The sequence below is a fragment of the Dendrobates tinctorius genome, unplaced genomic scaffold (genome assembly GCF_039654945.1).
Source record: "Dendrobates tinctorius isolate UK_male_01 unplaced genomic scaffold, ASM3965494v1 ptg000163l, whole genome shotgun sequence".
NCBI lineage: Eukaryota > Metazoa > Chordata > Amphibia > Anura > Dendrobatidae > Dendrobates > Dendrobates tinctorius.
In genome coordinates, this window is record NW_027361830.1 from 7712640 (window position 1) to 7736858 (window position 24219).

Consider the following 24219-nt stretch of genomic DNA (forward strand, 5'->3'; position numbering starts at 1 on the left):
TAGACTTTACCTGTCAGAATGCACATATTCAATAATGCTATGAGATTTTAGTTCTGAAAGGGAGTTATTTAAAAAAGTTTCAAATTTTTCTGTTGCTTCCATTCTGTAACTATAATTTAGGATGTTTTTGACATCAACGTTAAGGCAATAAATATGCTTAACTGTGTAATGAGTGATTAACTTCCAATTATTCTGAGAGGTCAGCTAGTTAATACTTTTATATAATTCTTTGCATTAATTCCTTTTCATTTGCTTAATTTTCAGGAGGCTTTTGTTGAACTATATGGCAACAGTGTCCAACCTCCATTCGATCCAATGTGGCCCTCCATCAAGACCATCCTAAGTATTGCTGTAATTGGAGCCTGCATCACATTAGGAGCCTACCTGGGAAATAAGTGATCATCCACGAAGGCGTTTCATCTGGCAAGATCACTTAAAAGAAAAAAAAAAGAGAGAGACTGATCTGTATGGCTAATGGACCAACTGTCATATCAGCTATAACTGCCAAAGGAGGTTTATTTCTTTATTCTAGAGTGATTTCCTTTTTATAGAAGATTTATTTATTAAAGTTCTTTTGATTTCGAGCTATGCCTCACCACCCTGACCATTATATGTAGCGCTTTAAGATTTTTTTTTTCCTATTTCTTTTGTCTCTCTAATTACTTTAGCGCCCACTTTCCCATTGTCAGCTCCATGTATAATGTTTGGTTGCCTGATTATTGGTTAACTTGCCACCATTAAATGATCACAGTTTGTATTAGCACATCTAACTTATTTTAAATGGTTTTCCAGTATTTATATTTAGCTATGTCGTTAATTGTGGCTTCGAAGTTTCCATATATTAATATTTCCTCCAGCAGTAAAGAGTTTGGCAGCCATCATTGAAAAGAGAGAATCAGAAATGACCTCTATGCCCTTCTATTCATTTAGTATTCTCTCCGGACTGGGTTGGTTCTCTGGAAAAGAGTATACTGCCATCTTGGTCATCGCTTAGCACCATGTGCCTAACTAATTAGAATTTCCAATAACTTAGTCTGAGTAGACCTGGCACCATCAAGGGAGTAGATAGTACTTCACTATTACTATGTAAATTACTGGCTTTCTATGTGCATGCAATGGTCTTCCTGAGCACATGAAAGAGATATCGGCAAGCTGGTCTGATATTACTATTCATGTGCCTAAAAGACCACGATATGGAAATCACTTTGTAATTCTGGAGGCCTGAAAGAGCAAAGTCATCAATCAGTGTGCGTCAACCTCTAGGTGAGCGCCTAACATGCTTTCCTGTTCAGTGGGCCACCCGAGCGTGTGGCAAAATTAGTCAGTGACCTTATTGCTTGTCTCTCAGGCAAGGGTGAGAAATTCTACGTGGGACTTGTATTTTGCCTAACCACGTTTGATCTGGCAACCAAACAATAATAAGCCTCCTTCGCTCACTCTGTCTTATATAAAATGTCATTTCAGCTTACCTTATGCTATAAAAGTGACTAATTTCCTCTTTATAATTGCTTGGTTAGAACTACTGTTACTTTCAATTCTAAGTTGCTAAAATAACCGAATGTTGCAACTAAAATGCAATATATTGTAGTGGAGACTCAGGCGTAGTCTCCGGGTGTCACGGTTCTGACTTAGACTAGCTAGCTATACATACAGTAACTGCACCTTATGCATTAAAGGGGCATTATCATAAAGACCTTTAAATGGCTCATCTTCTTACAGCTTTTAATTAGAACATATAGCACTTATCAATTTTTACACTGATTACCAATGCACAAGTAGAGATTTTACTGTTGAGATGCATCTTCAAGACCTGGGATATTCAGTATCTCACTTTTAATGGATTATGGTTAATGAAGAGCAGCTAGAGATCTTTATAAAATTGCACATAAATTCAGATGAAAATTGAGCAAAAAAATATTGGAAAGATGTAGCTTTAGTGCTTGACACGTTATCACAACTAGTGAGGTCCATACTTCCAATATTAAAAAAAAATACCATTACCTTAATAATCTCCTCTTTTAATAATATCCTGTTCTATAAAAAAAATGTCTTCTGTATGTTAAACATGAAGCATCTATTTTGTCTTCTCACCAACCTAAGATTTAACCAAACCTGGCTTTAATGCACAAGTGAAGGTAAGCCTCACTTTTTGACCAACTTCTGCCTATTAAGTCAATATATATAAATTTTTCTCCTTCCTTTCCAAGTTTTAGTATAGTGGTTGTCAAATTTAGACACCACAAGAACGTGTGAATAATAAAAGGGTAGTTCTTTGTTCAGATTTCTAATGGAGAACACCCCTCCAAAGGAAAGACTTGGAAACGTTACTTAACCCCCATATTAGTCATGATAGTGCCCCTTTAACGAGAAGCTTAATAGTGCAATTTGTATGTTTCCTATATACTACGGTACAGTACGTTTAAAGGCTTGCACTCTGCATTTTGCCTATAGATCTCAGTGCATGCAAGCCTTGAACATTAGTTTTCTTGAAATAACTTAATTCTATGCTCCACAGTACACATACGGTATACAGGTTTTGAAAGTAGACTGTATGTATTCATGTGGTTTCTAAGGATTAAAGTGATCACAACGAAGTCTGAATTTTAAATGTTAATGAAGAAATAATATGGCTCATTTAACGGCATTGTAGATAGAAGAAAAAGTTCAACTAAACCATTTCGACCAATCAGATCTAGTCCTGGCGGGTTTTAATTTCCGGACTTGCACTAGACAGGTCAATGCTACTGCTGACTGGTTGTACTGGTTCGCTGCAAACTTTGTACCCCAATGTAATGCTGTTACATTTGCTGTACTGTCTTTTCTTCTGCTCTGATCTTTGTAACTTGTAGAGAAACAATTGTGCAATGGGACAGACTAGATATGTAGACAATCGTTGACTCTATACAGTGACCCTTACAATTTAGAGACCACAATTGAGTCTATGAACATCGTGTCCTTTTTAGAGTCTTGTCCTAATAGAAGCCCTTACTTATTTTACTCTGAAGCATACTATTTTTTATTTCCAAAACTAGTATACATATATATTTTTTTAAGAAAAGAAACATATTTTTGTTATATGTCTTTAGTTGTGACCTTCTTAGTAGTAGGGTCTAAATAGCTTTCATTTATGGAATCCTGAAGTCAAACGTTGACGTTGGCACTCACAGTAATGATATTACTATATTTTAAGCCTAATTCCATCTCTTATACGAATAGAATGTATTCACCTGCAAGAGAGAATTAACCAAAAAACTGAAAACAAAGCAATAAGGACGAGTATCTAAAATATGTACTTGGATAAGTTACCTATGTACGTTTCATTTCGTTACTCCTAATACTAGGTAAACCAGTAGTTGCCGGTTGCCTATATCGTGCTCTTTTCTGTGTATTACGAAGAACATGTTAACCACCAATGGTTCATTCTAGAAAGATGTTGTGGGATCTATCTGATTGAATAATAGATCCGTGCAGATTTACGTGTGCATGACCAAACACCTCTAAAGTTTCCTTGTTGTATCTTTATGTTATACTAACGGTAACCACAGGTAAGAATGGGGCTATTGATTCAATGTTTGTGCATGCAATCTCTGTACTATGTAGTAGCCAAAAGTTGCAACGTTCCCAAGGTTCTGATCGAAGAGAAACGTTGGCATGCCGTAGTGAAGAGAGCACTATAACTTTATGTACCACACAGCCCCTATCAAGCATGTACTAATGTTGTAATGGTGTTGGCATTGTAAGTATAACAAACTAGAAATGTAATGGACCTTGTTTTAACCGTGTAGAAGAAATGCTGCTTCCTACCAGTGTGCATCTCAGCGTTTTATATTGCTTTGAATTGTCCCATCAATTTATTGTGTATTACATTGGTTTGTTTTTTTATTGTAAGTTTTTGATTTTTTTTTTTTTAAGTTTCGATATTGTAATGAACGTGGTGTGTCGAGAAGGTATGAAAATTAAGTGTAAATACTGTTGGTTCAGGTCAATGTGTTTTTAGTTTTTATTGTTAGGTGGAAGACAGAAAAGATAGTAATCATTTTGATTGTAGTTTTCTACAGGTCTTACATATCGAGAGATCTGACATGCACCTGAAATGTAACCACAACCCACACACTGATTCTTACCCCCCAACTGTGCCACATTGAGTATCAACCCATTGACTGTGTTGGTATGAAAGACTAGTGGTTTGTCTCCATTTACTTCTCTTGTCTTTGGCAAGCTGTTGAGGTGTGCCATGGTTATCTGGCTGCATAACCCATCAAGGTGCCATAAAAAAGTGAGATCATTTAAGTATTTTGTAAACGCATTAGTGTTGTGTGGACTGTTACATCGGGATTTAAACTCTATTTTGTGTGGAAAGTCAGCTTCTTTGGGGTTTTTTTGCAATTAAACGTGCTGCAGATGTTTACCGTAATTCACAGATCCCATCTTAAGGGGGTTTCTAATTGATGACTGCTTTTTAGATCAGATCAGTGGTATCTGACTCCCAGCAACCCTCATCAATCAGCTGATTAAAGGGGATTAGTGGCTGTGGCGAGCACTGAAGCCTCTTCATTGTTCCAGGCACAGCTCCGTACATGGTGCAGTGGCTGCGCCTGGTCTTTTAGCTCAGCCCTATTAACACAAATTGGACTGAGCTGCAGAGAGTCACAGTACCAGGCACAACTACTGGAAAAATGGCCGAAGCTGTGCATAACAAACATTGAAGAGGTTGCAGTGGTTCAACCTTAACCTTGCAGTGGACCAACCTTAATCAGGTTCCAGACTCTCATCGATCTGGTGTTGATGACCTATCTGGATAGGTTATCGATGTTAAAGTCTTGAAAACCACCTTAATTTGTCTGAAGACAAAAACCACTGGCACTTATCTCTGGATCCTACTTCCTTAAAAAGAAAATGGTTAAGCTGCATAGGTATGGAGGTGGAAGGAGGTTCATGGCAGAAACATTTTGTCCACCCAACTGCCATCCTATGTCTATTGCATCCCTGCACAGACAAGACTAACTACCATATCCAATGTTGGGGTGTTAAGTTTAGGAGGAGGGTAAGAATACATAAAAATTTCCACTTATATATATTTTTTTGTTTGTAGAGATAGATTTTAAGTTGAATTGCATAAATAATGGTCTGCATTTTTGGTAACATGAATCCTTGGATCCTTTCATTGCTCATCATGTTACTCCAATTTAAGTTGCAATTTTTAGAAGAAATCAGTGAGAAACCAATGTTATCTCTCTTTCCACTGATGCTACGGTGCACTCTGACCAGAAACCGTTTAGCTGTCTCTCACTTGGCTGGCACACCCCGTCTGAGGCTGTAGACCATGTTTACGACATTCTTGAGGGACCGAAACCTTGACAGCTCGCCCACGTCAGTGTCTATTAACTTAAGAGTTATTTATCGTTCAGTGATTTCACTATCAGAGTATTCTTTATTTTATTACATTTTATATAATGTAGCTACGAGTTAGTAAACTGTGCTGCTAAACTGCCAATATGATTTGAGGTTATAATGATGTATATTTTTGGAGGACAGCATAATATGGCTGTCTGCATTGGTTCATATGAAGTATATGACTTTGTTGTCACACATGCTTGATAGCCATCTTGTTCAGGAGTTATCCTGGTCATTATCTCAGTAACAATAGCTTCATCAGCTATAAATACATGGCATACCATCATTTTCCAGCACTCCATTGAATATTTTTCCAATTTCCATGAATATCTGATTATATGCCCCCTGATCGCCGCATTACCATATAAATGATAATACAAATGTTAATTAGCGAAAGGCTGATGGGGAAAAAACAAGCTCTATACTTAGGTTTCAATACTTGAAAATATGTATTTCAGTAGACCTTAGATCTGTGATATGCAGATTGAACCCATTCATCCAACCCTCTTATTAAGTACACATGCCCTAATGGACCATTAGTAATGGGGTCATCTAGTCCAAATGCAGCATGCAAGGACTAGTCAAATTTTTGTGCAGGTATTTATGTAATATATTGTACAATGTGCCATTTAAATGATAAAACTCATTTAAGGAAAGCCTTTGTCAGCAAATGAACCGTTGTTTAAATCCAGTAATTGTGTTACTTGTATTTTTTAATGTCAATTTTATTTTTCCATATCACAGTGTTTAAGAAAAAATGGTAATCTTGCAATTTTCACATCTGCCACTGGGGTTTTTTTTAGACTTGGATTACTTCCTGTCCTTTCAGGAAGAGTTTTCAGCAAGCTCCATATCATCAGAGGCAGGATTACAATCTAACAGGCAACACCTCTTATACAGCTGATAACACAGGATCCACCAATCACAATGGGTAATGTCACTGCTCACCCTGCTGCCACTCCCTTCACAATGAATTTTGTATAGGCTCATTAGATACTTGAAAACAAAAGATAGGGTTGGAGTCTGATCATTGTGGCAATTTACATGCGTTGTTTCCTGAAACAGCAGGAAGTATGAGACTGAAAAGCCTCAGTGTTCAGGGTGAAAAGCCGCAAGATTTCTAATACATATTGTGATATGAAGAAAAAGCTATTTTTTTTTAATAAATTCATTTGAAATTAAAACCTCATTTAAGCAATATGTTATTTTCTGATGATGCATTCCCTTTAAATATATACTTATGATGAGTAAGTCTCTTAACGGGCTGAATGCTGACTGGCAAGTCATTCGCTAACAGATTTTTTTAACACTATATTTCTTAAATGTTAAATATCTTGCCAGCTGCCTAGAAATAATTCTGGAATAATCATTAACATAGAGGTAGTATTGAAAAAAGTGCTTCTGGCAGCTTATATATGATTCATACATAGAGCAGATGCACACACTTTAGAATAACTGCGTACAAGTCACCTGAGTCTATGGCGGCCATATGCGAGGTGTAGGGTATATAGAAGCTTCCCTAGTAACATTTATTTGATTTTTATGCCGAAATTAGACTCTAGCAACAGGCACTCTAACACTGAATAAGATCAAAGTGACATTATACACTGCCAGGCTCTCTCCATCGCCACGTCAGCCGGCACACACGTTCTCTGATCATATTCTCTCAGCATCCATACTGTACAATGAGATAATGATATCCAGGTGGGCTGTTACCCTGGGCAAGCAATGCTTTCTGTGCAGCTGTACGCCTCACCGCGTGGGCTGGTTGCATTTCTTAACATATTGTGGTTGACTTGTTTTTTTTGTTTTTTTTCTCATCCAGTCATAAGTCATATATGTATTATAATGATGATATTATCACTGTCTAATAGTCTATATCCATACTCACTGCTTTTATTAATCTCTCACTTACCTTTCCTCGCTTTGAACTATGAAGGTGTGTAGTGTATTATATTGTCCACAGTTTTTGTAAAATAGCCATATTCTATCATGTGAGCAATGATTTTCATTGATACGTCATAGACTACCTGCTATCTAAACTATTCTGTCAATGAACCATGATATTGAACTTTAATTTTTAACTGACAAAGGTACAGTGGTGGCCGAACGTGGCATTGGTGTATCTCCGCTATACATCATGCCAACCTTACCATGCGCGAACACCCAACACTGGCTCTCAGTGTGGGAGATGGTGAATTTGTATGATTGTTTTCATTTTGTAGACAATGAAGCAGAAATGTACAAACAAGTCCACTTCCCCGCATACAATAAATGACTAATTGATAAGTGGAGAATATTCTTTAAAGCACAGACTGAGGCCACCAACATAAGCTTTACTATTAACGATCAGCCAAAGCCAACCAAGGGGCGGCACCAGACTAGTCTCCTGTCCAACTATGGTCCCTGGCGGGATCTTCAAAGTATTTTCTTAATATAATTGTCTGAAATCGTGCATCTGGACTGCAGTTCATGCTGTGCATTGTTTGTTGTTGTGAATCTCCTGCTTAAATTCCTTTTTAAGGGTAAACGTAAAAACGAATTCTATCCCTAAGGCTCTTTTGGTAGACACATCCATACCATCAAATAGTATGTATTCATTAGCGGATATATCTTTTCAAACATGTTAAAAAGGTCACTTCATAAAATCTATCAATGCCTTAATGATCTCTCTTTAAATATGGACATCTTAAATCCGAACCTGAAAATGGAGACAACAATTGAAAGAACTCATCCAATTTTGGAACTTTAAGCTTGGAATATCAGCTCAGCATGGCATTTTGGTATTTTCGTTTAACACTTACTGGCCTTCAATTCATTTTCCCACTAAACTTTTCCAAATGTATAATTTTCAGGGATCTGATTACTGGCACCCTCCCACTGATCGAAAGAACAAGGTCTCAAAGTCTTCTGTGGGACTGGAACAATAATGCACATGAGTGATCAGCAATCCATACAGATCTGTTTACTGACAAATAAAGACATATGTTCTCTACCATACAAGTAAATGGAGCAGTAATGCTCAGTACTGCTCTATTCACACTAAGGACATTGAAATACTCATTTTCAGGTACAATGGGGGGTCCCAGCAGTAGGAGCCACAGCAATGGTTCCAATAACAACGATAACCGACTCCCTAGTTGTAAGTTTAATCATTTATCATTAGAATAGGGGTGGGCTTCTCTAAATACAGTGAGCCATAACATAGTGTATAACTACAGTGAGCCCACACAAAGATTCATATAAAGAATATGGGGCCTCACATAGCCTCCCATATACAGTATGAGCCCCCACATAGCTTCCCATATACAGTGTTCCCCCATAAACCCCTAATTACAGTATGAGCTCATACTGTACAAAGGCTATGTTGGGTTTCATACTGTATGAGCCCACTCTCAGCCTCCCACATATAGTATGATCCCACACGTAGCCCCATATATACATGCAAACATCCCATACACATATGAAAAAAAAGCTAGCACATACTCCCCTCACTCTCCTTACACCCGTGCTCTGCTCCGGTCTCCGGTGCACTGACTCTCCGCACAGCTGATGTGTCAGCTGGCTAATTTGCACACGCTGATTGGTGAAAGAAGGACCCAGCAACACCGTCCTCCACCAATGTATTCACCACTATCTGCATCTCGAGAATGCGGACGGCGGGCAGCAGCAGACAGACAGACATCGGGCGAGGGCAGGGTAGCAGTCACTGTTTCAGCCCTTAGGCTATCTCCGTCAGCAGGCCGGACTGAAACAGCCAAAGGGCCAGGTGTGGCCCACTGGCTGCAGCTTGCCCAACTTTGCATTAGAGCATGATTAATTGGGGGTTCAACTACTGACTACTCTTGACTCTGAGTATTGTCAAAAGTGGACTATAAATGTAGCAATACTTTAGGTATGTATATTATAAGTTAGGTTAACTCTCCACTAGTTATTGTGCATCTTCCGAATAGGCAAATACGTATATAATAATTTATATATCTATGCCAACTTCTTGTATTTCCAGCACTACCCAGTATTCATATTGAATCTTTCTGATGTGAGTGTACTACTCATATTCTGTTTTAACCATGAATGCATATGAGCAGCTGTCCAGGCGATTTCCCTCCAGAGCTTGTGCAAGTTTCGGCCTGTGCAGAAATACTGTTCATTATGATCTAAGCACGTGAACAAAGCCAAGATCGTTCTTACAAAGTAACATCAGTGGCGAGATTTGCCTTTCTGCTTCATTGTCCCCTATGTTGAGTTACCCCTCTTTAATATGTTCATGACAGCGGAACTGGCTGTATGTTTGCAGGGGGAAGCGAGATCACATTTTAATTTTAGCCATGATGATTATAAGTTAAAAGGATAACATTTGCAATGCAAACGATAAAGCAGGTGGAGAACTAACTAAATAAATATCCCACTCCCCTTTCAAAGCCAGTGCCTTTATTAGGTTGTGTGCCTTACATGAACAGTCTTAAAGAAAGGAATAAAACTGTCACACTTTACAGGGGAAGGAATATGCAGGTTCAAGTGTATGCGAAGTAACCAGATCTGTGGTCACGGTATATTGTATTGTCGTCACTAACATACTGTAACATTGTATTATCACTTGTATCTCTTTGTGTGTACATATTAATATTTTTTGTAATGTTTGTGCAATGTAGCTTTCGTTTTGCATCTTCAGTGTAAAGCCAGATTTTGCTTTATAGAAATGGATGACATTATGAGCTTTGCGACTTTTACGTACCAATATGTAGATTTTGTTTTGAGTACACTGTCAGTTTAAAAGTGAGAAATATTTCATTAAAATTGTGTTGGATCACATCACGGAGTGTGACATTTCTTTTTATCTTTTCAGTAGGATTACAGCGTTAACCAAACACTCCTAATGTTTTCATGTAAAGTGTGATCATCCTAGGCAGAGCCCTGATTTTCTTGTTTTGTCTCAAGATTAGTAGTTCAGGGGACAAGCCCTCTACTTTCACACTTGTGTGTGGACATGCCGATTGTCTGTTCCATTTTTTATTTTCCCGAGCTAATACCTAAAATGGATTCATCCAGAATTTTTTTGTTCTGTCCTTAAAGACATATTCTCGGGTGTGGAATTTCTCCCCTATAATGGGACCCCCTCAACTGGTCTTTCGGCACTCCCATAAGAATAAATGAATGTATGAATGAATGTAGCAGCAGTGTGCATGATTTATCACCATCTCATTCACATGGCAGTTATGTGGACCCCCGGTTGCCATGCAATCCATTGATGCCCCAGCGATATTGCTGGTATGAAGCAGGCTCCTCATGATGAAAATCTATGTCATAGGTCACTAAGCAGTTAAAGAAGCACTTCCACATTTTTTTATACTCTAAACCTTTGTAAATATGTATGTAATCTAGGTTAAGTGTGTTAAAATACGTTTCAGTCACAGGATTCACCAGTTTCCAGCTCCACTCCAGTCCTCATATCGCTCACGGGAACGACATTCTGACTTACTGGATCACACTAGGATTGGTTTATGTGTGAACCAGAAGTTTCTTTTACAGTGTAAGTGTATGAAGCTTTGTTGTGTTGCTCCATAGATTTACATTGTATCAGCAGCTTCCGATTCACACAGTCCAATGTGAGCCAGCAAGTCTGCACTCACGTGAGAAAGAACGGGACCGGAATGAAGCTGAAAACTTTGGACAATGGCAATAGGTAAGTATATTAATGCACTAACACTACATTAAAGACACATTTAGAGTGGTACTACCTTTTGTGAGGTGCTTTGTCAATGAATGCTCCCCACTTCTGTTTGCATCTGTTATACAACTGATGCATTTTGTTCATTCAGTTTTTCTGTTCCTAAAAATGGAACATACAAACTGAATGTGTACAAGTAAATGTGAACATAGCCTAAATACTTAGATTGTTTAATAAATAACTAAATGGATCATATTAATGACTGAAAGCTGGATTTGCACACTAGAAAAATAAAGGAACAAAGCAGTTAGGAGTTAATACACATATTTTTGCTGTACATTCCAAAAACTGCTTTTTGCAATTAGATTTCTTGCCCACTTATCAACAAAGAGAATCTGTGCCCACTTAAGAGGATAAAACTTTGGTGGGACTTCTTTTAATATATTGAATTCATCATATCATTTAACATTGTGGACTTACAATTGCTCATTTTGTCCTTCTACCCAGCTAATTCTTCTCTTTTCCATTAGGTCTATGATATCACATAATTTAAAACTAACTAGCTCAATCCTTCTAAGCTCTATGTAGAAATAGGATGTCAATTGTCCCTGCCTAAGTCATCATTAGAACTACAATTCTACATCAATACAAAGGCCCTGACCGAGGGAGGAGTGGATAAGCAGTGTCAGGATTTGAGCAGCTGGTGGACCCTGGGTCCAGGGACTTTGCAAGGAGAGGAATTGTAATGATGACTCTTGCAAAGAAAATAAACTTCCTGTTTTTACATAGAGCTTAGAAGGATTCAGCTAGTCTGTTTTTAATCATGTGATGTCACAGACCTAATAGAAAAGAGAAGCATTAGCTGGGCAGAAAGGCAAAATGAGTAATTGCAAGTACACAGTGCTATACAATATGGTAACAGCAAAATATTAAGAGAATAACAGCTCTGATGGATGTGCTTCTTTAAAAGCCCTTTCACACAGCTGATGCAAACTGTATGATAACACACAATAGTCCATATATAGTTTCTGCGCTGAATGAAGATGGCAAATCCCCTGTTTACAGAGAGATGAGCTGCTGAAAATCATCATATATCAATTAAATGATGTGCTGTGTGAGTGGGCTCATTCGTCATCTGATCGCGGCACGTTGACTTGGTCAAATGATCAGGAACATGCATTCTTGCCAGCGCTCCTCTGGCCCATTTTTCGATCCAATAAAAAGTGCTTTTAGAAATATAATTAACATTGCCTTTAAAAATACATTTTTAATAGTGGAACAAAAAGATTCACAGGACAGGTTTTGTGACCTTGTTCTTAATCCATAGTTATTGGACCAGAGCTCTACTAACTTCCTATCTGCTGGCATCCCTGGTGACTCTTCTGATTAGTAGGTCTGGCACAATGTCCTCATTGTAGTGCCATGCATACATTATGGTAACCACAGTCTACTATCATGGCTGCTGGTCCAGGGTCCTGCAAGTCTTTTTGCTCATCTCTAATTTTTAAATCCCTATTAGTAAATAGTGGTGTGTACCTGATTTGGGACCTGAGTCGATAAGCCAGAGCTGAGAGCCGCTTCACAGAGTGTCTGTCTATGGAGGACCTGACATGTCTGTGAATTACAACTCCAGTTGATGGCATTAAGCACTGTGTAATACTTAATTCATTCTGCAATGCCCTCGTGGTGGCACCGCAGGGGGACTGAACATTACTTGGCAGGAGTGTAACTGACTGCTGAGGGTGCCATTAGTAAGATTCCCTGCGATCAGCTAATTCTATTAGGACCCTGCTAATAAAAAAAGAAATTTGAGCCCAGAAGACTCCAAGGATATCAAAACCTGTCTCCTGACGAACCACTTTCTGGGTATTTTTGATGAAACTAATCTTTGACAAGTCCCTTGTTGTTGTTTTGTGAATTGTAATGTTTTGCATTCATGTAATAAGCTCTCCCTGAGCATTATCTTACCATTTAACATCCCTCTTATCCTTTTCTTGAACTCACGAACAACTCCAAAAGCAAATTAAATCAATGGGAGAAAACATTCTATTAAATTACCAAAGATGCAATGAAAGAATGATTAGATTTTTTTTTTTACTAGTGTGGGCTAATTTGACCAATGTCTCCAAATTACTTTTATTTTTTTAAGTTTAGAAAATCGAATTTTCAAATATGTTAGAAAACAAAATCATTTAGTTCTATATCTATTCCTTTTGCAAACCAATCCCGCACCAACACAACCAAAGTACTTTTTTGTTAACAAAGAGTTAAAGTCGTTCTACCTTCTGCCAGAAGTCTATCCTATGATTAAAGGTAATATGTTCTTCAGAAATGCGACTGATATTCACACTTAAGAAGATATGTGCTATTGGTTTGTATTGACATAAAATGTCAAGAGCAGAATATTTAGGCATTCATTAAATAACATTGCCATTCCATTAACAACAATCACAGCAGCGCGGCTGTAGAGATTTTCCACTTTATTAAAGTATGCACAGGAGGACATGTCAAATCTTTGTCAAAATGATTTTTTTTCACCCCCACAAATGCAAAAGATGAAATCACCACTTGACAAGGATTGGAGCTGTAGAGAGGAGAAAGGCTAAGCGAGGGTTGATGGGTATTCAGTAGTGACTAAGGGAAGCTCATTATGACTGCAAAGACAGCTGCCCAGCATGATAAGTTTGTGCTTACTCTGTACTGAATGGTCCAATTAAATAAGAAAAGGAGTCCCTGGGCTCCAACTCATCAAACACATGCTGTCACAAGCTTTAAATTACTCAACAATTCTCTAAATTTCAAGGGCAAATACTTTTTTTTTGTTCTATATTTGGGACTTTAATATTTACTGTTTTTGCAAGTTTAATGTTCATTAGCTTGGCAAAGACTTTTTAGCGTTATCTGAATAGATGGATGTTTCAAGCTAGTGAGACATGGATGTGATTCATCAAGGTCCATTAATGTCAATGTGGCTGCACCAGCCATAACTCCCATTCAAGTTAATGGGACACGCTGTGTAACCACTAATGGACCTCAATGGATCATCCTCACAGGCTGTTTAGGATTCGTAGTGTTCATGCCAAGGATGATTAATTGATGTGGCCGATAATGCAAGACAATTATTTAGTGATGTGAATACATTTTAACATTTGAGAATCACTGTAAGGCTAATAGCCACCAACAATTATTATTTGGATTCATTAGTTGCCAGACAAAAGCAAATTTAGAAAACATAAGGATGGTGAGTAAGAGGTTTATGATGAATAAAGATCTGATGCTCGAGTGACAAAACACTGGAGTACAACGGACCACACAGGATGAAACCAGACAATGCTTTCTATTCTCTAATGGCTGATATTACGATCGGCTTTGTTGTTGTCCACTTTGACATACAGAGGGCATATGCCAAATGGTCATTCCAGTGTTTCTCAGTTTGCAGTGCACATGTTCCAGTAAGAAGGTCACAACTGTTAATGGACGCTAATATGCATGAAACGATTAGAACTGTCATTTCAGGTATTAAAAAAAAAATGTTAACCTAAACTTACCATATAATATAAAGTACAATGTGTCATGTAGTAAATATTACTCAAGATGGCTCTAATATGTATCTAAATAGATAAATAATTATATAGATAGCAAGCAATAGGCATAAGCAGGACTATCACCCTTAATAAGCACTACTATAGTAGTCCCTTTTGGGGCTCACAATCTAATTTTCCCATTGGTATGTCTTTGGAATGTGGGAGGAAACTGGAGTACTAGGATGAAACCCATGCAAACACAGGGAGAACATACAAACTCCTTACAAATGTTTTCCTTGGTAGGATGTAATGATATAAACTGCTTTAACCCTTTAGTGACCACCAATACCTCTTTTTACTGACCTGGGTTATAAGAGACGAGCATCCCCCGAAGGGTGACAACCCAGCAGCTATCATCTGTACAATATAGCTGACACCTTGCTGCATCAATCACGATCAGTGGTGGCACCGATTATGGTCACTTAACCCCTTTAATGCTGTCAACAATAACTACAGCATCTTGATTGTTAACAGAGTGTGGGGGCTCCCTCTTTAACCCCATTGGCACCCTGAGGTCTTGATCAAGTGGTCCTGATGTTTGCCATAGCAATTCATGGCCAAATAATGACCTTAAAGTCTGCCGGCTATAGCAGCATGTTCAGAAGTTAACATTTTGATGGTAAAAATAAATTCCAGAGTCCAGAATCTTCTCCACGACAAATTGTTCTTGGACGTCCACCAACACAGGCTGAGGAGACGACGAAATACGACCCTGAAAAGTATTCGGAGAAACTGGTTTTAATAGGGAGACATGGAACACGATGTGCCTTCATGGTCCTTGGTAACTTTAGACGACAGGCAATGGAACTCGCAATCCCAGAAATCTTGAATGGGCCGATGATTTTTTGTCCCAGCTTCTGTGATGAAACATTAAATTTCAAATTTTTCGTGGATAACCACACAGAGTCCCCTAACTTGAACATACTGTAGGTGCAGGCCTCTGAAACCTATCGGCAGATCTTTTATATCTCATGTGCAATAGATAGTGATTCCTTCAGAGTTTCCAGATTCTGTTTCATCGCCGCCAACCTCATGAACTGCAGGCACTGGTGCATCGATAGGGGATCTGGGAAGAATACTAGGATGATAACCCAGGTTGGCAAAGAAGGGTGTTACCTTAGTAGATGCACTCTGTGAGTTGAAACAAAACTCTTCTAGAGGAAGCAACTCCAACCAGTCATCCTGCGAATGACTGATATACGAGGGGCGATCCAAAAGTAGTGATAATCGGTTATTTCTATTGCACACAGAAATTAAAATAAAATGTTTTCTTCTCTCTTAGGTACCCACTAGTCCAGGAAAAAAAATTCACTTAAATAGGCCACAATTCCCGGGAGCTACATTCATTTGAATATGAACTGCCAAGGAGTGAACATCAAAATGGAAAAAACGAGCTCAGAGCTGTCATCAAATACCTCTGCTTGAAAAAAATGTCTACCAAAGACATACACAGCGACTTGGTGGAAACATTGGGGGACTCTTCTCCTCCATATTCCACAGTTGCACGTTGGGCCAAGGAATTTAAGCTGGGAAGAACATCGACGGAAGATGAACATCGCGAAGGACGCCCATCCACGTCCCTCAATGAAGAAAACATGAAAAAAGTTGAAGAAGTTGTGTTGGCAGATCGAAGAGTGACTATCAGGCATGTAGCTGAGGTCACAGGGATCTCATATGGCAGTATTCAAAGAATCCTTGCAAAAGAATTGCATATGAGAAAGGTCTCCGCACGTTGGGTGCCAAAAATGTTAACCGACGAGCAAAAGAAGAAACGAGTTGACATTTCAATAGCAAATCTCGAAAAGTTCGAAGCAGACAAGGAGAATTTTTTGTCACGTTTTTTGACCATGGATGAGACCTGGATCCACCACTTTGATCCCGAAACGAAACAACAATCGATGACATGGAAACGAGCCGACAAACCGACGCCGAAGAAATTCAAAGTGTCAAGCTCAGCAGGGAAGGTTATGGCGTCCTTTTTTGGGACGCTGAAGGAATTATTACGGTGGACTATTTGGAGAAGGGAGCCACTATTACGGGCTCCTACTACGCAGAACAAATAAGAAGATTGCAGGAGGCTATCAAGAAGAAAAGGCGCGGCAAACTGCGGGCTGGAGTGCTGTTTCACCAAGATAACGCACCGGCTCACAAAGCTGCAGTTGCCATGGCTACCATTCAAGAAGCGGGCTTTGAACTGGTGGAACACCCCCCTATTCGCCAGATCTAGCCCCCCAGTGACTTCTTTCACTTTCCTCGGCTCAAGGAACACCTTCGGGGCAAGAAATTTGACAACAATAGCGACGTGATAACTGCTGTTGGGGAGTTTTTTGAGGGTCAAGATCAAGAATTTTTTTTCGAAGGGAATTCTAAGTTTAGAAAAGAGATGGACTAAATGTATAGATTTGTTAGGAGACTATGTAGAAAAATAAAAAATGTTTTTGACTATATTCATTGTGTTTATTATTGATTATCATTACTTTTGGATCGCCCCTCGTAGCATCGAAGATATTGTTCCAGAGTCTGATTGGTCTGCTCCGTCTGTCCAATAGTCTGAGGATGATACGTAGAAGATGGACAAACATAACACCAAGTGAAGAACAGAATCCCTTCCAGAATCTGGATGTAAACTGCACTCCCCGATCAGGGATAACTTCATCCGGAACTCCATGCAGCCAAAACACATTCTGAATGACCAGATCAACCATCTCCTTGGCTGAGGGAAGACCCGTACAAGGAATGAAGTGGGCAGCTTTAGTGAGGCGATCTATTACCACCAGGATAGAATTCTTTCCCCAGGAGGTGGGAAATTCCACTATAAAGTCCATAGAGATAGACCCCCAAGGGTGAGAAGGAACAGGTAGTGGTTGCAGCAATCTAATAGGTGATACACGAGGAGTCTTAAAGCATGCACATACCTCACAAGAGAGAACGTAGCTCTTCACATCTTTCAGACATGTAGGCCACCAAAAGAAATGGCTCAGGAACTTCTGTGTCTTCTGTACCCCCCGATGACCAGCCAACTTGGAGTCATGGACAATCTTGAGGACCTGCAGCCTTACGACCTCCGGAATGTATAAATGTTGATCCCGAACCCACATGCCGTTCTTGAGAGCTAAGTCCACATCATTAGTCGGGTTAGCTAGAAATGGGTCTGTGTCATAGGCCTCCTTGTCTTCCATAAGTCCTTATTCTGGAGGACTCCGACAAAATTGGCATCTGACAAAATTGTTAAATTGATTCAAAAATAAGCTCATTGGAGTGTGACGTGGAGAGAGACAGCTATCAGATCTGAGAAATTCCAGATTGCGATGATCCATGAGAACAATAACTTGTTGTGCTGCCCCCTGCACCTGGTGCCTCCATTCCTTAAATGCAGCGATAATGGCTTGAAGCTCTTTGTCACCCACATCATAATTCTTCTCTGCAGCAGAATGTCTACAAGAGAAAAAACCACACGGATGTAACAGACCCTTCTCTCCTGTTCGCTGCGAGAGGATGGCCCCCACAGCACAATCCGAAGCGATCACTTCCTCGATGAAAGGATGGGCTGGGTTCCTGTGAATTAATACAGGTGCAGAAGTAAAACGGGTCTTAAGACAATCAAAAGCTTCTTGAGCCTGCGTAGACCACAAGAAAGTCTTTTCCTTCTTGGTTAATTGTGTAATGGGGCAAACAATTTCAGAGAAATTACGAATAAACCATCTATAAAAGTTTGTGAATCCGATGAAACATTGTACCTGTTTGACATTTTTAGGTGCGGGCCAATCAAGAATAGCCTGGATTTTACTTGCCTCCATGTTAAGCCCCTGTGGTGACATGATAAATCCAGAAATTGAATCTCTGCGCAATGGAACTCACATTTCTCAGGCTTGACATAGAGATCATTCTCTTTCAGGTGTCTCAAAACAGTTTTAACATGCTCTTGGTGTTCCTGCAACAAATCAGAAAAAAATATCGTCCAGATAGATTACGACAAAATGATCTAACAGATCTCTAAAAATTTCATTAACCAGGTGTTGGAAGGTTGCCTGAGCATTGCAGAGACGAAAAGTCATCACAAGGTATTCAAGGTGCCCGTAACGGTATCTAAATGCAGTCTTTCATTCATCCCCAGAGCGGATCCGAATCAGATAATACGCTCCTCGAAGATCCAACTTAGAAAAAATCTTAGCATGTTTTACTCTTTCCAGCAGTTTAGGAATTAACGGCAAAGGATAATGGTTCCGAATGGTTACCTTGTTGAGCTCCTGATAATCAATACAAGGTCTAAGAGTTCCATCCTTCTTTTTTTTTCCGAAAAAGATGGGTGCTCCAGCTGGTAATGAGGAGGGGCGATTGAACCCTTAGCCAGATTCTCATCAATGTATTCCTTCATTGCTTGCAGCTCCAGAGCTGCCAGCGGATAGACATTTTTGAATGGAATAGCTGCCCCCGGAAGTAGTTAAATAGGGCAATCATAAGGTCTTTGAGGAGGAAGCTGATCTGCCATTTTCTTTTCACAAATATCAAATAGTTGGGGGTGTGGCCAAGAGGTGAATGCAGTAAGTCATGTTTGCTTGGAGCTCCTGCCATATACAACCTGTAAAAGCCATTAGAGCTGTGGGTGAGGGGCAGAAACCAGATTCCATGCTACCACAGACTGCCAGGAGACCTGAGGTGTGAAATCTGGAGCTGGAAATGTAATGATGAGACCAAAAAGACAAGGGAGAGAGGAGGAAATGGTACAGGCTGAAATCCAAGATGGCCACCACACGGCAGGAGAGAGGAGGCAGAGAGACCTCTCTGGGGAGGCAGCTGCAAAACTTCAAAAGTATGCTGGGAGGTCTGCTTCCACTAGCATGACAGCACAAATATCAGATAATAAGTGGGTGGTAGCATAGATATCTCAGTGGTACATACCGTATCCCGAGAACTTGTCTGACTTGTTACTGGTGTCTCCCTTGGTGGAGAAATGATCTCCTTGGTCTCCCAGTTGATAATTGGATTCTGCGACTGCAGCCAGGGAATTCCTAAAATTAAAGGGAAATGTGGAGAAGAAATTAACATAAAAGATAGCATTTCCTGATGATTGGGTTCAATGAAAACCTCCAAAGATACTGTTTCCTGATCCACCGGTTCTGAAATTAGAGGGGAACCATCCACAGTTTCCATGGTTACCAGGGTGGCTCTCTGCTGAGTCAGTGTAGGGTCGGTGGGCCGAGCTGAGGGGTGGTCCCTCTCTTACTGCGCAGAGATGTAACAGAGACACGACGGAGGCAAATGTCGGGTACAACAGGTCCAAGTTTTATTCTCTCTTGCCGCCCACTTGACGGCCTCCGCAGTACACCGCACTTCATTGCACTTCTTCACTTTACTTATCGGCCCTCCTTTCCCAGAGCTGCTTCCCGCACACCGTACTTTACACTGGGGACGTGTATGTATACACCGTCCCCTCTTCACTCTTCGACACTCCTGTCAGATCCGTCACTGTGGCCGCCTTAGGCCCGTAAACCAACAGTACTTCTACTGAACAGTCGTCTCAATACGGTATGCTTTACCTCAGTGCCTCATCTTTTCTGCTGTACTTTCCTGTCAGGACCACCCCCCTGACGTTCTCTCTCCTCAGTCCCCCCTTCTTTGATTTTCCTCAGAGTGCACAGACTGTCATAGTCCTCCTGTCACTTGAGCTCCCCCTGGGGACTGGAACTTTCTGGAACCCTCCCTCAGTATTTATATCACTCCCGGTTCCCTGTAACTTTGCCCCCCCATGACCAACGGTTTCCTAAGCCCTAAGCTGATGTCAAGTCCTTTACTCACACTCCTCCCTGCCCTCTAATGGTCTACCCAAGGTACTGCATGTCCACTACACTTTCCTAGATGTTTCCCCACTGTATTAACTGACACCTATCTAAACTGTGCAAACCTTTCCTTCACTCTGACAAGTCCGTCCGTCAAGTCACCTCCCCTACACCTGTATGCCATGTTCCTTGGCAAAGGTTACGTCCATAAAGATACCTCCTGCCCCTGAATCCACCATGGCTGCACAGGAGATCCATTGTACCGACAGCCGGATCTTTATGGGAAGGGAACAATCTTTCTCTTTATCCTTCCGTATTTTAGGAGCGCAGTCACTGATAGGGAATGAAAAACAGCATTCACAGAAAAACTGGACTGGAAAGCAACAGATTCAGCATCCTGATTCTCATATTCCCCTACAGCAGCTAGTATCTTGCGAGGCCGCTTGGGACAGTTGATAAGAAAGTGATCTGACTGGCCGCAGTAAAAACACAAACTTTCCCGAAAACGATGCTCCCTGCACTTGTTACACTCACGCCGCTGTAAGGCATCCACTTACATGAGAACTGGTTCAATTTCCCAAGAGGATTTGCCCTCAGGTTCTTTAGGAGAAAGGGAGAGTTAGTGACACAGTTAGAGGCTGCAAATATCTCTTGTCTATGCTCAGTAATTCATATGTCAATGTGCACGCAATGGTATAAGAATGCCTCTAACTCTTGCGGAGCATCTTCATTGGCTAACTCGTCTTTAATCACAGTAGAAAGTCCCCTCTTAAAATGGGTAATTGGGCATAACTATCCCAAGCCGTATCCACTGCCAGCCGTCTAAATTCAGTAGTATATTCAGCGACAGAACGCTGACCCTGACAAAATGATAACAATGCGGTTTCAGCTGTAGTGCGATGTTTAGGATCATCAAACATCATAGACATTGCAGCAAGAAAATCATCAAGGTTATTCAAATGAGGGTCACGAGTCTCAATTAGTGGATTCGCCCACGTGAGATTGCTTGGGAGGTAAGTAACATGATAATACATAAGACTTTGGATCGATCTGTATGGAAGTAGGCAGCATGTACATCCAAATACAAAATGCACTGATTAATAAACCCACAAAATTTGTAGCGGTCTCCATTAAACCTAAACGCCGGTAACTTGGGAGTGATGGTTGGCAGTGGCCGCCCCAAGGGTGGAGGCGCCCGTGCTGTTATTTGATTACCTAAATACTGAAGCGCCTGCCTGAAATGGGCATCCCAATTAGCAACTTTGTTTTGCAGAGCCTCTATGTCCCCTTGCAAGGAGTTGATCATAGAGAACAACTGATCCAAGTTTGTCTCAGTCGACATTATCCCAGCAGATCCCTTACTTGGCCTGAGTATCCTGTAACAATTATGTGGGTACTATGGAATCTGATTGCATGGGATAAAATGAATCTGAGACCAAAGCTGAGGCAAACAAGTGTATTTAACAAATTAAAAAGTGGAAACAAAACTAACAGATCTTCCTGCAATTGTAATGAAGTGCACAGCACATTATAGAAATGTTCAGCAAACTGAATAGCGGGGCGTGATCACTAATACGTACCAGTCCAGCAGTAATGTGACGCAGGCATGCACACGACACTTAAACATGGAAGTCCAGCAATAATATGAGTGTGAATGCACCCAGTACTTAAACATGGAAGTCCTGCAATAATATGAGTGAGAATCCATGCAGTACTTAAACGTGGGAATCCAACAATGCACAGGTGGAGCGTTAGCAGGAGACGGTCTTTAAATGTACCTTTAGGGCTGAAAAGTCCTGTTCAAGTCCAGCACCGCAGCCCAACAGACACAGTCCAGGAAGAAATAATGGTGTCAATTTCTTACTGACCACAGCAGTTCCAGAGGAGAGTAGCTCCATTCCAGAAGTCCAGACAATCGGTAATCCCGGTCAGGAACAACGAGCAGCACAAAGTACTGAAGGCAGCAGAATGTGGTGAAGTAGAGCACCGAGTAACGAGCAGCAGCAGCAAGGAGTCCAGAAGAAAACAGGCCAGAAGCTCAGGATCCAACAGCAACAAAATACTCAGGCAAGGAGGATCTCCCGACCCGGACTTAAATAGCAGGACAGACAGGAAGTTCCAGGACAGGGAAAGTATCAGACTCCATCTTGGACAAGGGCAAAACAGGCTCAAGTAACATCCGGAATCCTTACACTGGTCAGATTTCAAAAATTTTGCCTGGTCAATAAGGGGATAAATCCCCTAAGGACCAAACCACTTTTGGCCGTAATGTCCAAGCCCCATTTTTCAAACCAGATATCTCTTTTTGTAGTGATAATGCATTGATTCTGAGATTGTTTGTTTTCATCACTGTTTGTACTTTGTATTAATGGTAAGTTTAGGTCATTATGTTTTGCCTTTTTTCAATGAAAATATCAAATAATTATACCTTTACACCAGATAAACATAGCACACAAACTAAATAATAAACATTTACCATGTTTTGACTTAATGTCAACGTCATTTTTTTAACGTCCTCTTATTTTATTAGGATACTAGGTTAAAATTTATCAGCACTTTTTATTTTTTCAATTAAATTTACCAATCCAATTTTTTTACAAACCTATTCAGCTTTGACGGGCTTATGACTTCACCATTTCTCATCCCACCATCCAAAGTGATACTATTTTATAAGCTGCACTACTTAAAATATTAAAAAACTGCTGCCAGGAAATTTGTTATCCCTTCAGGTGCTTCACAAGAATTAATGCAAAGTGGAAGGAAAAATGAACATTTATTTCCACTAAAATATTGCTTTAGACCAATTTTTTTCTTTTTCACAAGGACTAATAGGAGAAATCTGACTCCATGATTTGTTTCTAATGAAATTTCTCCAACATGGCAATATCCCACATTTGGTTAAAAATTGCTCATTGTGTTGAGCCTTTTCAACCCACAGGTAATTCACATGATGTTATTACAGTTGGAAGGAAAAAATAAATATTTTTTTCATCAAAATGTTGTTTTAGGTCGAATTTGTCTTTTTGACAAGGGATAATAAGAGAAAATGGATTTTAAAGTGATTTAATAAATTTGAACACAGTGATGCCCTATACTGTATGTGGTCAAAAACTAATATCTGAGCACACGGCATGGCTGGGAAAAGAAAGAGCAATGGTTTGATTTTGGTAACACAAATTTGGCTGGCATGGTAGCAGAAGCTTCAACTTTAAATTTTGAATTCTCACCAGGTTACTAGGGCAAATAGCCCCCTCAATTTGTTATGCAATTAATACCGAAAGTGGCAATACCCTATTAGGCACACTATTGTTTGGATTAAAAACACACGTGACATACAAGGTATTTTTGCACATTTGTCATTCTGTGCTTTTTGTTTGTGACACTATTGTTTGGGTAGATTAATGGGCTCAGAAGGGAAGGAGGGCCATTTGGTCTTTGGAACGCAGATTTTATTTGAATAGATTGTGGGCGTCATTAAAAGTCAAATCAACAAACAAAAAAACCCATCGCACTACATCGCTCAAAGTAGTGAACATTTTATAAATTGCTAAATTAGTTGTTCTCGCTACACCACTGCCATGTATTTGGGCTGTAACTGCGGTTTAGGCACACTACAAGCTCAAAAAGAGGGATGGTGGCATTTGGATTTGGGAGAGCAGATTTTAATGGATTGTTTCTTGGGTGCCAAGTAGCTCTTACAAAGCCTTTGAGTTACTGGTAAGGCCTGATTTGGTGAGATATATTTCATGATCTGTATACAGACCGCAATTGCTAGACTGACCACAGGTTACCGACC

General features: G+C 40.0%; 1 protein-coding gene across 2 annotated transcripts in view; it reads left to right on the plus strand.

Moving 5' to 3' along the window:
* The window catches only part of BCL2 (BCL2 apoptosis regulator), a 283465-nt gene that overhangs the window by 253681 nt on the left and 5565 nt on the right, over positions 1-24219 (plus strand). Inside the window, exon 3 of one of the 2 annotated variants that reach the window (XM_073550177.1) lies at positions 265-10206. The exons of the other annotated variant lie outside the window; for it this stretch is intronic. Coding sequence (XP_073406278.1) covers positions 265-399 — 135 coding nt within the window. The 3' untranslated portion in view covers positions 400-10206. Of the gene's footprint in view, positions 1-264; positions 10207-24219 lie in introns of those variants that run through there. 2 annotated transcript variants of the gene reach the window in all.